The sequence below is a fragment of the Leishmania martiniquensis genome, chromosome 36 (genome assembly GCF_017916325.1).
Source record: "Leishmania martiniquensis isolate LSCM1 chromosome 36, whole genome shotgun sequence".
In the NCBI taxonomy this organism is placed as follows: Eukaryota; Euglenozoa; class Kinetoplastea; order Trypanosomatida; family Trypanosomatidae; genus Leishmania; species Leishmania martiniquensis.
In genome coordinates this window covers 1,205,934-1,220,095 of record NC_090171.1, presented here as the reverse complement: position 1 = coordinate 1,220,095, position 14,162 = coordinate 1,205,934, and the positions used below count along the sequence as shown (strand labels likewise).

Genomic DNA, 14,162 nt, shown 5'->3' with positions numbered 1-14,162 from the left:
GCCCGCCATCCACGTCATCGCTTCCCTTCTCCCTATTTCCGTGTAGTGCGTCGATGTCGTCTCCAGCCCCGCCCACCGATCGCGCAGACGCTGAGCTGCTTCGTAGCCGGCTCTCCTCCTCGTCGGGGCTCTCCACGCCGCCTCCAGCCACCTCGCACCGCAAGGCCGTGCTCACTTGGGAAGACGTCAGCTATACGGTCAACTCCGCCGAAGAAGGCAGCAACCGCACCCTCTTGCGGCATGTCTCCGGCTACGTCCAAAGCGGCGAGATGCTCGCTGTTCTCGGGCCCTCTGGAGCGGGCAAGACGACATTGCTCGATATCTTAGCGCAGCGGAAGAAGGGTGGCAAGGGCCAAATCACAGGTACAATTCTACTAAACGGCGCGCCTATTGAGCGGTCCGCGTTCCGGCGCTGTAGCGGCTACGTGCAGCAGGAGGACCTTATGCATAGCTACGTAACCGTCGAGGAGGTAGTGCGCTTCTCCGCCATCCTCCGCACGTCGGAGTCCGTTTCCGCAGAGGCGCTCGAAATCCAAGTGTCGCGGGTGCTGCGGCAGCTTGGTATTGACCACGTGCGCCACAGCTGCATCGGCAACGCAATGGTGCGTGGTATTAGCGGTGGGGAGCGAAAGCGCTGCGCCGTGGCAGCAGAGATGGTGACCTCTCCATCTCTGCTCTTCCTGGACGAGCCGACAACTGGTCTCGACACGTTCACGGCGCTTCACCTCCTTACACTCCTCCGCTCGCTCTCCCGCACAGGGGTGGCCGTCGTCTTCTCCATTCATCAGCCACGCTTCCGCATCTATGAAGTCTTTGACCGCGTTCTGCTACTGAACGGGCTCGGGGAGGAGGCGTACTTTGGCCCTGCCACTGACGCGATCCGCTTCCTGGACGAGATCGGCCTCTCTCCTGGCTCCCCAAGCAACCCGGCCGACTACCTCATCGACGCTGTCTCCGTCTTGCCGGTCGAGGAGGAAGCATGGCTGTCGCAACAGGAGCAGCAGCAGCCGGCAGTGGAGCCGAGCACCGAAAGGAATCAGCTCAGCTTACCCCCGACGTTCGTCAGCGTCAAGGTGGGCTGGGCACAGCGGATGTCGGCGGCGCCGACACAGGGCCGTGACATCGCCGCCGCGTTTGCCTCTCTCCGCCTCGCCGACGTGCTGCGGCAAATCGGCGAGCTGCAGGTCTCCTCCAGGGCGGCGACAGGGACTTTGACCGCGACCGAATGCTCAGCGCGCGCCTACTACCGCAGCTGGCTCACACAAGTGCGGTGCATCGCCATGCGGTATCTGCGCAATCGTCGCCGCGACCCTGTCGCGACGTACTTCTCCATCTCGTCTGCTATCGTCTTCGCCTTTCTCACGGGCACCATCTACTACCAAGTCGGGAACTCGCAGGACAGCATCCGCACTCGCATGGGCGTTCTATTTTTTATCATGATGATCAGCACCTTCTCTTCTCTCGGCAGCCTGGAGATGTTTCTGACAGATCGAGCCATCTACGCGCGCGAGCACCGCAACGGCATGTACAGCACATCTGCTTACTACGTGGGCAAGGTCATTCAAGATGTTCCTATCGGAGTCCTGGTGAACTTCGCCTTCAACTTGATTGTCTACCTCCTGGTTGGCTTGCAGCGCACCCTCGCAAAGTTCCTCATCTTCAATGGAGTCGGTGCCTTGGTCATGCTGAACAGCTACGCCCTCTGTCTTCTCATGTCGAATTTGGCCAAGGACTACTCAACCGCCAACATTCTTACCTCGCTGCTCTTGGTGCTGTACTTGCTGCCCACAGGTGGCATGCTGGTAAGCCTCAACAGCATTCCACTCCTGTGGCGGTGGATCAAGCACGTTTCCTTCGTTCGCTTCGCCTTCTCGGCGCTCGTGGCGAACGAGTTTGATGGGCTTACCCTCGTCTGCGACCCGGTGCCGTCTGACATTGCGCCATGCATTACGTCTGGGTCAGCGTACGCGGCCTCGCAGGGCATGTACGCCAAGGATATTGGGCTGCATGCTCTTCGTGTGGCACTCAGCATGGTAGTCTACCTTGTACTCGGCTACCTTGTGCTGCGCCGATGGCGATCTACTGAAGGGAAGTGAAAGATGGAAAGAGGGAGGTTGGCGAAGAGGGGAGGGCAGCTGCAGTCCCCATCTCGATGGTACCACCTTTGAGCGCTATCGACGCGAGCGTGTTCTAGCGCATCCAGGTTGCCCCTCTTTCTCGTCTGCGCCTTTATATACAGGCACGCACACACACACGCAATACACACATATATGTTTATATATATATATGTGTGTGTACCGTTGCCGCATTATGAGCGATGGCGGGTGTGGCCCTTGTGCCGCACTCCTTCTATCATTTGCCTCTGTGATGGTTAGTGTCTGGTCGTTCAGGCAGGGGGGAGGGAGGCCCCTGACGCCTTTGCGCTGTTGCGTCTTGTGTTTGCTGCTGTGCGCGCCGCATCTCTTTTGTTGTTGTTCTGTCCTTTCGCTCTCCCCCTCTCGATGCCTCGCCGTCCCTCTCAGCCTCCCCTCCCGTCTACTCACATGTGTCCGGTGGGGAGGATGGGGATGGGGGCTTTCTGTACGCGGCGACAACGTTTCTTCTGTTTACCTTTGTGCTTTCAGCGCAACCATTCTGCCACAACGAGGCCGGCGAACGGGCGTTGACGACCGCAGCGCATCGACCTCCGCTACACCGGGGCGCTGTCCAGGGACCGGTGGGCCGTGCAACGCTTTGGGGCGCCTTTTTCAGCTCCACTGCCATTCCACTGCACATGCACGCACGTACGCACAGCCCAGGCGCCGAAGGTCGAGGGCTGCGCTCGGCCTCAACGCAGCGCAGCTAAAGAAGAGCAACAAACACACAACCGTGAGTGGGTGCGCATATTCGTCGAGTCGTGCCGACACGATTCGACGTGAGCGAGCTCAAGCCCCATCTTGCCCGCCGACCCCCCCGGCACTGAGGTGGTCGTTGATATAAGAAAGGGGGTATGAGGCCCATGTGGCACCACGCGGGGAGGTGACCCGCACATCCTGAGGTGGTTGGGAAGGCATCGAAGCCAAAGTGAAACGAGAAAAAAGAGGGTAGCAAAGAGAGCACGCCGCGGCGGTTGTGTAGTCTGCCTTCATGGATGGATGTGTCCCCTCTACCGGAGCGCTCGTCGCTGAGAGCTTAGTGAGACAGACTTTGGATGAAGTGCGAGGAGACGCGATGAAGAGGCGCAGAAAGGGACGGGCCAGCGATCGAATATGTAAAGAGCGGCGTCGCCCCCCACCCACGCACTCTCTCGCTGTGCGAGATCGCCCTTTTCCGTGGCTCCTGTCAGGTGGCAAATGTGCCCCTCGCCCCTCCCGTTGCTTCCCTTTCGTGTTCCACCAGTTATCCTCACCCCTCCTCCTCCTCCTTCCGTGTCTGTACTCCTTTGCCAGCGCATTGGGTAGCGCACGTTTTTTTTTTCTTCAAGGAGGGGGTGGGCGAGCTCACGCTCCATAAGTGGATAAGCAGGCGTACCGCCCGACATCACTGCGCGAGCACGCATCCAAGTGGAGGACCTCGTCGTACCCTTTTGCAGCGACGCATCAGTGGGGAGTGCTGTGGCGAAGGATAAGCTTATCAGCACAGCCACCCGGATACCCGCGCACCGTCGGTTGCGGGGGGACGTCGGCAAGATGGCAGAGCAGTCCGCCAGAAAAAAGCGCCGCGAGCTGCGAAGGCGAGCGCTCGGGGTAGACTGTGTAGACAGCATCACCTGGAAGGGGTGGGAGCCTGGCAAGGAGTATACGCGCAAGATTCTCATCCGAAATATTGACCGTGTCTCACAGACGATTCAGCTTTCCCTTCCAGTGAACCGCACGACCTTCATGGCACCTTTTCCGGAGCCGATCATGCTGAGCAGCGGCGTGTCTCACGAGATTGCCATCTCCTTCCGCCCCACAGAGCTGGTGGAACTGCACGACGCCTTCACCATCACTGTAGAGGGCCGAGGCTCCTTTCAGGTGCAGCTTGACTGTCTTACGCCGTACGCAAAGTTGACGCTGCCGTCCAGCCACGACTTTGGCTACTGTGCCGTCGGCGCCACTGCGCACGCGCAGGTGCAGGTGCAGAACAGTGGCACGGCTCCGGTCGAGTTCAGCTGGGAGGTATCGGCGCCGTTCTGCATTCTGCCTGTTCACGCCATGCTGGATGAGGGAGAGACTATGCATATTACACTCCTCTTCACGCCAACGGAGGGGTGCACAATGGTGGCGGAGGCCGTGTGCCGGCTGAGTGGAATGAACGATGTAATCGCCACCCTTAGGATATCGGGCATTGGTAAGCACCCGTACATCTGCTTCCAAGAGCCAACGTCGGAGGAGGGAACGTTGGTGGTGCAGATGTTGGAGGCCCAGCAGAACAGCAGCGTTAACAGCTGCAGTAAGGTGATCCACCTGCACAACCCCTCGTCGGTGCCCGCGTCGGTTCGGATTCGGCGGGTGGACGAGAGCCTCATGTGTCCCTTCCGCTTCATCGTCGAGGGAAAAGCAACGATGGAGCAAGACAACCCCAACGACGACAGTGCCTTTCTCGTGCCGCGTGATGCGGTGCAGCCGGTGCGCATCTACTACACCCCGAGCAGCCCCGGGGTGATGAGCTTCAACACCTTTCAGATTGATTGCGAGCATGGAAATTCATTGCAGGTGGAGCTCAGCGGAACGACGCTTGGTCCTCGCGTGACGGCGTCCGCCAGCAGCCTCGACTACGAGGCGGTCGACCTGGAGCGCATGCCAGACGTGAAGCGGCGCACACGTCACGTCATGCTGCGAAACACGTCGGCAACGGACGCCCTCTTCACGTGGATGAATACGTTGCCTGGAGCGGCCTTTACTGTGGTGCCTCACAGCGGTGTTGTCGCAGCACAGTCGAGCCTGCAGGTAGCCATCACCTTCCAGCCGACGCACCCTATCCTTTACTACCGTCGACTCTTCCTGCTCATCGAGGGTGCAAAGGACGTATTGGGGATTGATGTGCTCGGCGGTGCCTATAATAGCGCTCAGCGGCCGCCGACGCTGACGCTTGCGGACGTGGAGGCGGCGCAACTGCGAATGGAGCGGGGCTTAGGGCTGCTTACCCCAGAGAAACTGGCAAACCTTGCTGCCGTGGCGACAGCAGCAGCCGGGGGCAAGTTGACAGGCGCATGGCCGGGAAATGCCCAGCACGGAAGCCGGCGCGACACGGTGACACCATCAGCGTTAGAAACTTGGCGACGCATCGAAGAAGACGTCCGCGGCCCCGGAGGTGTCATGCGTGGAGCGAAACGCAGAGTACGCGTGCCGCTGCGCAGCTTGGAGACAGCCAACGGCAACGTCTCCATCGACACACCCTTCGGCATGGATGCAAAGCCTCTCTACATGTTTGGTGGCGGTCGCAAGAGCGGCAGCGACTCGCGTGGGCAGCTGGTGACGGTCATGAATACATCCGATGTGGCCGCTTTGGCTACCTGGAGCCTGCCCGCACTGTCCACGTGCCCGTACGCGGTAGTACCCGTGCAGCAGGTTGTCCCCCCGAACGGCTCTGCCGTCTTTCAGCTCCAGTGCAACAGCACCGTGAGCGACGAGCTACCGGCCGCCTGCACGTTGGAGTGCTATGTGAACTATGAGTCCATGTCCGCCTTCTACTTGGCGCCGGACGCGTGCGTGATGCCGCCTCAGTGCTTCACTGTTACTTGCACGAGTGCCAGTGCTACTGGCTTTGCGTCAGCCAAGCAAAAGTCACAGCAGCAGGAGAGCGCATGCAGCCGTATGAGTCTCGCACATCAGGTGTCCCTACCGGCGTGCCATCTCGGTGGCTCCTCTTACCAAATTATAGCGTTCCAGAACAAGGCTGCGACGCCGGTTCCCTACGAGGTAGTTGGCATCATGCTCAAGCAGGTGAGCGCAGTCGTCGCACCACCGACGACGGAGCCTGTCGCACCGGAGAGAGCAACCGCGGCAGCGGCGGCGCAGCAAGAGGCTGGCGAGGTGGGCGAGGCTGTGTTCTCGGTCTACCCGACCGCGGGCGTGGTGCCAGCTCTGAGCCACCAGCTGCTTGTAGTGAAATTCAGCCCCAGAGACATGGCGCAGTACGCGGCGGCCGCCAGGATTGCTTGGAATTCAAACCTGTCGCACTCCGCGCCCGCTGCCCTGGCAGCTTCCGCAGACACCACGTACCTCCCCCTCTTCGGTGAGGTTTGCCTCCCGCAGCTACAATTTCGCCAGGCCGGCGCGGACGTGACCGTGCCACTGAGCATGATCGTACTCGCGCCAAGCTGCGTCTCGGGAGAAGCGAAGCTGCGCGCGTCGGTGCGCAACCCGACCGTGCTGCCGGTAGAGTTCCACTTCTGCCCGTCAGCAGAGCTTCTCGGGGTGCTTCGCATGGAACCGGAACGCGGGCTGGTGCCCGGCGGCGCGCGGCTTCCCGTAACACTCTTCTTCAGTCCACAGCAGCCTGGCGTGTTCGAGGGCTTCCTACAGCTGTACGTGCAAGCCGGTGCCGAGGAAGCGACGGCGCCGAGCGCAAAGCAACTGCAGTACTGCCAGCGGCTGCGCATGCGCGGCGAAGGTGTGTACCCCGACGTTGAAATGGAGCCGCGGATCATCGACATTGGCGAGGCCGCTGACACGCGAGAGCAGCAAGCCGCCCTCACGCTGTACAACAGTGGCTACTGCGATGTGCAGTACGATGTGCGTGGCATGCTGATACAAGCCGACAAGCCAGGAGCTGCGGCGGCGGTGGTGCCGCGTTTTCACAATAGTCGCGGTGTCTTACCAGCGCGCACGCACACAACGGTGCTCGCGGCGGCGCAGCCTGCGCCAGGCCTGACGGAGCTCATCATCTACGCTGTTGTTGGCGGTTTGTCCACCATCTTCGACGGCGTGCCAAGCGCGCTAACCACAGAGGAGGCCGAACGGCACCCCCACTGCCGCTGGCGCATGCGGGCTGCGCACCCGGCAGTGCAGGTGGTGGACGTCGACCTCCCAGGCGTGGCGCGGCCGCTGGCATGGCAGCAGCTCAGCCTCAACGCGGTGAACGCGCAGCTCGCCACGGCGGCTGCGGAACCGGAGGACAGCAGCAAGGCCGTGAACGCCTCGTTCCAGCACTACGTCAGCGGATTGGAGCCGATCTCAATGGATCTTGGCGTAGCGCATGAGGGCGACAGCGCCGTCTGCCTCACGGTGAGCCTCAAGAACACCGGAGACTGCCCGGCGCCGTTTGATGTGATGCTGCCTACTGAGCATGAGGCAAACACAGAGAACTGGTGCCTGGAAAACACAGAGCTCGAAAATTTGTACCACATCATTGATCGAGGGATCGTGACGGTGGCGCCGCAGCAGGGCAGCATCGATGTTGGACAGACCATACATCTGGAAGTGCGTTACATACACGACGAGGTGGGTGTGCATCGACTGCCCATGCTGCTGCGCGTCGGCCGCGGTGAGCGGCGCGTCGTCGTGGTGCTGGAAGGACGCACTCTGCCCGCTGAGGTGCGTGCGTTAAATTTCCACCACCAGAGAGTGTATGAGCTGATGCCAGTGGCCCTAGGTGACATGGAGCCGCCGCTGCAGTTCGTCACGGCGACGAACCCGTTCGACGAGGCTGTCGAGTACTCGATCGACTTGGCGGAGCTGCAGGAGCACGCGCGTGGGAACTACGGGTTTCCTGTGTTTCAGTGCGCCGACCCGAAGGGCATCGTTGCGCCGCGCGGTACCGTGCAAATAGGCTTCTACTTTAGGCCGCTAGAGGCAAGAGAGTACCGCGTGAGCGTGCTGGTGCAGACGGTGCAGGGAGAGGGCTATTACGTTGATCTGATCGGCAGCGGCTACCACCCACACAAGGTGGCGGCGACTTCGGTGTTGCAGTGGATGGATCACGCGCTGATGCACGTCCCTGCCGTCCTGCCTGCCCTCGCCGCACGTGTGCACCCTGCTTTCCTGTCTGACGACGTCTGCACGCTTGGCGCCGTCCCATATTTTGCACTCTGCAGGCGCACATGCACACTTCAGCTTTCTGCCGACTCTCCGACTGCCATGCGCTATGCCTGGCACCCCGATCGCCCGCAGCGGGGGGACGCGCAGGCCGTGGTGCATCCCTCTGAAGGCATCCTGCAGCCCGGCGAGCAGCATGCACTCAAAGTACTTTTCTACGCAGGCAGTACTAGTCAAGTGCTGGAGCGACTCATGACATGTGCCGTAGTGCCTTGCACCGCGGCGCGCGACGAGCACGAAAAGCCGCGCGGGGCCAGTGGAGGTCGCCCAGGCCGCCATGGTACGGCGGCACCGCGCCCTGGCACTAGCCCCTCGCGTCAAGGCGGCAGTCGCGCCGCGTCGCTCAGCCTGCTTTTGCAAGCGCGCGTGATGCCACGGGACGATTACGAGGCCCTGTACGGATCGGAGAAGCTTGATACCGCCTACGCACCCGTTTTCTACAGTAGCCATGTTGACCCGATGTCTTCATGCACACACGCGCCCGCCGTCCCGCAGACCACCGAAACCCCTGCGACGACGACGGAGGTAAGGCTAGTAAAAGGTGTGCTGGATGAGATCATCCGCTCCGTCGTCGCTGCGCCTGCCGTTCAGAGCTCCTTCACAGCCCTGTCTCCCCCTCGTCACGCCACGTACGCCACCATGCGAGTGTTGCATGCCGCGAAGGCCGCCAACGCAAAAGGATTGCCTGCCGCTACACGGGAAGCAGTAGTGGCAGCGCCGAGTGGGGGAAACCCCAGCTCTGCCGTGGTAGCGGAAGAAGTACTCGAAGAGCTTCTCCGCAGCACGCTTGCCGAGGCCGTCGCTGCCGTTTGACACGCGCGGCTAGCTGCCGCCTCCCCCCTTCGACAGTGGCCGACCGCCCCCCTCCTCCTTCACCCCATTCCTCTTTCGGCTCTTCGATTCTGTCTTCAAGTGCCTCCCCGCACGCACACGCGCGCACTCTTTATGTTCGCCTTTCCGCCTCCTGATGTAAACGAAAAGCGCTCAGCATGTGCAGATCGCTGAGTATAGACTGTTTTTTTTTCGGTGTGTGCTCCGTTGGTGTGTGCGATTGCTGTCATCGCTACTCGGGGAAATTCCTCCCGCTCCCTTCTCCCCTCTCCTTCGTTTTGTCTGTCGCCCTTCGCCGTCCTTCTCTTCACCAGCATCCCGCACTCTCTGCCCCTGTTTTGGTGCGCCAGCTGCCCTGTTACACGCATACGTCATCGTTCGGTACACGAATCTTCCTCTGGCCGCGCAGCGCCTCATGCTCATTAGCGATTCCGCAGAAACCAGAAGAAAAGTGGGTGTGCGGTCTCTGAGTGCGTGAGTGTATGGGGGGTGTGCTCAGATGCCATGGGGAAGCTCTCATGGCGAAAAGCGGAGGCCCAAAGCGGCTGTGCTTGGCGTGATATCATGACGACAATGCGACACCCGCAAAAGGAAAAAGCGGAGTGCCCCTTGCGAAGTACGTCTGGTCGGGACACCATAGCGGGGCAGTGGAGAAGGAGGAGAGGAATTGCTTGGGAGTGTAAGCTGGTTGTGCAGCTCAGGTACCAGCAACGGCGCCCCCCCCTCCACCTCATCTCTTCGCGCGCGCTTCACACACAACAAAGTCCGGGATCATCTTCGCATGATTTGCCGCGTGGCTGTGGAGCGTACATGCGGTTCTACGTTAAGACGCTTCTTCAGCATTCAGTCGCAAGGCTGCGCCCTCCCTGCCCTGCTCGATGGTCAGCGCACTCTCCATCACTGTCCCATCTCACCTCGGCAGGGTAGGAGAGCGTGGCTCGAGGCGGTGTTGGCGACGCCGACGCGCCACTGGAGTCGCTCTCCTCTTCGCTCACCCACCGACACCCTTCTCATCTCCGCGATATTTGCTCTGCTTCGTCTCCTCAAACTCTCTCTCCCCCACCGCCACCGCCCTCCTCATGGCACCTGTCACCTGCCACGTCGACGAAAAAAAATATGCCCCGATGACTCTCGCCTGCACGCATAACAGAGAAGCACAGTTGGAATCATGGTCTTTCAGAAGAAGAAAGCGGAGGTGTCCATCCGCACCTCCCAGTTCAAGGTGAACAAGCTCCTCAACCGCAAGCAGTTCATCGTGGAGGTAAGCCACCCGCACTGGTGCGGCACCGTGCCGACGCAGCTGATCCGGAAGAAGCTGGCCACGCTGTACAAGGTGCCGGATGAGAACCAGGTGTCTCTCTTCGGCTTCAAGACGAAGTTTGGCGGCGGCAGGACCACCGGCTTTGGCCTGATCTACGATAACCTCGCGTCCCTGAAGCGCTATGAGCCCAACTACCGCAAGACCCGCATGGGCTTCGGCAAGGCTCGCCTACCGGCCCGCAAGTCGGTGAAGGAGCGCCGCAACCGCAACAAGAAGCTGCGCGGGAAGGCGAAGGGCAAGCAGGCGTCCAAGAAGAAGTAAGACGCCGCGTCGTAGCTACGCAGATGCGCAGACCTCGCCTAAGACCCCGGCCATCTCTCTGGCTCCTTCCTTCGCGCCCGTACTGTCTCACACACACAGACAGACACAGCGTGCCAGCCACCCCAGCTCGTTTGAGCGACCGGGTGGCCTTGTCGCACGTGAATGTGGTTGCGTGATGCTGAGTTTTCTGACGACAGTGAGGGGGTGGATCGCATGCAGTTGGCAATGGGGGAGGTGTGTGTGTGCGCGCGTGCGTGTGTCGGGGAGCACTTGACGCGCCAGCCGCCGTGGCCGGTGCCGCGGTCCCTCCCCCCATCGCTTTGACTCCCCGTGCGCTTCTTTTCGTTTTGGTTTTCTTTTTGCCGCCCCATTTCATTCGAATCCCCAAAGAGAGAGTGAAGACGCGCAGCCGAGGCCCCCAATCATCGAGGGGGAGGGGGGGGCGCTGGGCAGCACCATCACGCCGTCGGGACGTGGGCGTGGGGTACCCGCTGAAGGGATCGTCGAGTAACCCACCCGCCTAGGCGTGCGTGTCCGCCGCGGGTCGTTGTGCGCGCTGTATTAGGGGGCGCTCTCGCCCTTCATGCGGGGCTCTCACCATGAGCCTAACCTTGAAGCACTTGAGTGCTTCTGGCGCATGTGATCAAGTTTTCTGCATCATTGAGAATGCCCACCGTTTTTTCCTTCCTCCCTTTCCTCCTGCCCTCTTGCGCGGCTCCTGCTGCATCCCCTCCCCCACCGCCACCGCCCTCCTCATGGCACCTGTCACCTGCCACGTCGACGAAAAAAAATATGCCCCGATGACTCTCGCCTGCACGCATAACAGAGAAGCACAGTTGGAATCATGGTCTTTCAGAAGAAGAAAGCGGAGGTGTCCATCCGCACCTCCCAGTTCAAGGTGAACAAGCTCCTCAACCGCAAGCAGTTCATCGTGGAGGTAAGCCACCCGCACTGGTGCGGCACCGTGCCGACGCAGCTGATCCGGAAGAAGCTGGCCACGCTGTACAAGGTGCCGGATGAGAACCAGGTGTCTCTCTTCGGCTTCAAGACGAAGTTTGGCGGCGGCAGGACCACCGGCTTTGGCCTGATCTACGATAACCTCGCGTCCCTGAAGCGCTATGAGCCCAACTACCGCAAGACCCGCATGGGCTTCGGCAAGGCTCGCCTACCGGCCCGCAAGTCGGTGAAGGAGCGCCGCAACCGCAACAAGAAGCTGCGCGGGAAGGCGAAGGGCAAGCAGGCGTCCAAGAAGAAGTAAGACGCCGCGTCGTAGCTACGCAGATGCGCAGACCTCGCCTAAGACCCCGGCCATCTCTCTGGCTCCTTCCTTCGCGCCCGTACTGTCTCACACACACAGACAGACACAGCGTGCCAGCCACCCCAGCTCGTTTGAGCGACCGGGTGGCCTTGTCGCACGTGAATGTGGTTGCGTGATGCTGAGTTTTCTGACGACAGTGAGGGGGTGGATCGCATGCAGTTGGCAATGGGGGAGGTGTGTGTGTGCGCGCGTGCGTGTGTCGGGGAGCACTTGACGCGCCAGCCGCCGTGGCCGGTGCCGCGGTCCCTCCCCCCATCGCTTTGACTCCCCGTGCGCTTCTTTTCGTTTTGGTTTTCTTTTTGCCGCCCCATTTCATTCGAATCCCCAAAGAGAGAGTGAAGACGCGCAGCCGAGGCCCCCAATCATCGAGGGGGAGGGGGGGGCGCTGGGCAGCACCATCACGCCGTCGGGACGTGGGCGTGGGGTACCCGCTGAAGGGATCGTCGAGTAACCCACCCGCCTAGGCGTGCGTGTCCGCCGCGGGTCGTTGTGCGCGCTGTATTAGGGGGCGCTCTCGCCCTTCATGCGGGGCTCTCACCACTTCCTCGTTACTCTTCGTCGCACCGTCCCGTACGCACACGCAACTCCGCGTAGCTGCGAGCATGTGCGCGAACAACACTGCTGGGCTGCAGTCACTCACCTCTTCCTCTACTCCACATCCTTTGCAGGTAGCTTTCCGACGCTTTCCTAGCTCTTTCTTCTGTGTGCATGTTCGTGTGCGTTTGGTTGATTCCTGTGGCTGCCTCCTTGTTCTTGCCCAAGAAACTGCTCGCCTCTCACGCATCCCGGCGTCTTCGCGCCTCACTCATAGCGTCCTCTCTCCATCTCTGTGCGCACAAGGCAGACACAGTTCTGGGCAACTCCATCACTCACGCATACACGTACACAGCAGAGCAGAGGCGCAAAAAAAAAAATCGCAAGGAAAGGCAGCGTATGCGCACACACGTTCTGTTCGCTTGCAGTATTGACTTCTGCGATAGACTCACCACACGCACGTCTGTTACGCCCCACCCTCCTTCTCTCTCTGTTCCCGTAGGCGTCTTCCGCCGTTCAGTTGGGCAGTAGCAAGCGGGGGGTCAAGGTGTGAGGATAGCAGAGAGGCTGGATCAGGAATCGGAGCCTGCACACAGGTTCGCCAGCGCGCGGAGAAGCTGAAGAGGCCGTCCTCTTCATCGGCATCGTCACCGCTGCGAGAGGTCAGATTCCTTGTCCTCTCTCCGCTCTCTCTCTCTAGAACGCAGCGGCTGCTTTCTCTTTGCCGTCACACTCGTAGAGCCCTACGGTCGTTAGGGAAGTCCCTCCGCCTCCGCGTTGCCGAATCCGCCCTTGCAAGGGTAAAAATGTTCCGAATGCCTGCCATCGTAAAGGGCTTCTCGAGCCCGAGGGTGAGCGAGGCGCGCCATTCCAGCACTGGTAGCCCTGCGCCAAGCGCCTACGTGCCCGCCACGCCGGATAGCGTCAAGAGCGTGACCTTCGAGTGGGTTCGTGCCTGCCCCATCTACACCATCGAGGGCAGCAGCGTGTGGCACAAAGGCGGTGGTGAGCTACCGTACCGTCCCGTCATTGGCGACCTCGCCATGCGACCGGGCACCGGAAAGTACTTCTTCTCCTACCGCATCAACACCGACAACAGTCGTGTGGGCTTCTGCACGGCCTGCGTCTACGTCCGCGATGAAGACCTGCGGGACGTGGAGTTCGGTAAGGCGGTGACTCCGAGCGCGGAGGCGAGCGTGTCGCTGGAGCAGGATCTGGCGCAGCCAAGCTTTCTGCAGACCATCGGCGCCGTTCCTACGCCGCTGGGTAAGCCTTGGGAAGCCTACATGGACCTGCAGACCTCAAAGGTGTTCGTGAAAGGCGTGGAGACGCACCACTTGTGGCGTTTACTTGTGCCCATCTGTGGCGGCATCGTCTCCTTCGTAGTGGACACCGACGCCGGTGCCGTGCAAATGTTCATGAACGGGAAGTACGCGGGTATGATGCTCGAAACACAGAGCGGGCTGAAGGGCCAGACCGTGTACCCCTGCGTGGGCATTTCAGGGTACGACATGGCGAATCGCAGCATTGGGGAGGGCTACATGGGTGCCTTTGTAGAGCCGGTCCATCCCTTTGACTGTCTCTACTAGCCGACGGTCGAGCCTAGTCGGCCTCATAGCTGCTGCACGGTGCGTGCGCTCTTCTGTGGCTGCTGTTGGCACTCCGATTATCTCTGCACCCCCCCCTCTCCTCCGCCACGCATCTGCTCCTCTGCTGCGTGATGTTTCGGTTTTTCTCTTGAGTAGTTTTACCTCCTCTCTCGGCGCCTTGTCTCCCCTTCTGTCGCCCATTCCCCTCCGCATCTGCCTCTACGCTTCTTCTCGTCGCGAGAGCACTATGACGTGTGTTTACGCGTGCGTGCGCTACCCGGATAAGAAGAGGGCCACAGGCATACGTG

General features: G+C 60.9%; 5 protein-coding genes across 5 annotated transcripts; all 5 read left to right on the top strand.

The window, feature by feature from the left end:
* Positions 1-53: 53 nt before the first annotated feature.
* LSCM1_00306 (uncharacterized protein) lies at positions 54-2,096 on the top strand (the record flags this gene model as incomplete). The annotated part of the gene is made up of 1 exon (XM_067317958.1): positions 54-2,096. The coding sequence occupies one exon, from the start codon at positions 54-56 to the stop codon at positions 2,094-2,096; it is 2,043 nt and encodes a 680-aa protein (XP_067174063.1).
* A 1,572-nt stretch (positions 2,097-3,668) lies between these two features.
* Positions 3,669-8,813, top strand: LSCM1_00305 (uncharacterized protein; the record flags this gene model as incomplete). The annotated part of the gene is made up of 1 exon (XM_067317957.1): positions 3,669-8,813. The coding sequence occupies one exon, from the start codon at positions 3,669-3,671 to the stop codon at positions 8,811-8,813; it is 5,145 nt and encodes a 1,714-aa protein (XP_067174062.1).
* Positions 8,814-9,999: 1,186 nt separating this feature from the next.
* On the top strand, positions 10,000-10,413 carry LSCM1_00304 (uncharacterized protein; the record flags this gene model as incomplete). Its single annotated transcript, XM_067317956.1, has 1 exon — positions 10,000-10,413. The coding sequence occupies one exon, from the start codon at positions 10,000-10,002 to the stop codon at positions 10,411-10,413; it is 414 nt and encodes a 137-aa protein (XP_067174061.1).
* An 844-nt stretch (positions 10,414-11,257) lies between these two features.
* On the top strand, positions 11,258-11,671 carry LSCM1_00303 (uncharacterized protein; the record flags this gene model as incomplete). Its single annotated transcript, XM_067317955.1, has 1 exon — positions 11,258-11,671. One exon carries the CDS (start codon positions 11,258-11,260, stop codon positions 11,669-11,671), a length of 414 nt encoding a protein of 137 aa, XP_067174060.1.
* A 1,400-nt stretch (positions 11,672-13,071) lies between these two features.
* Positions 13,072-13,854, top strand: LSCM1_00302 (uncharacterized protein; the record flags this gene model as incomplete). The annotated part of the gene is made up of 1 exon (XM_067317954.1): positions 13,072-13,854. One exon carries the CDS (start codon positions 13,072-13,074, stop codon positions 13,852-13,854), a length of 783 nt encoding a protein of 260 aa, XP_067174059.1.
* Between the last annotated feature and the right edge of the window lie 308 nt (positions 13,855-14,162).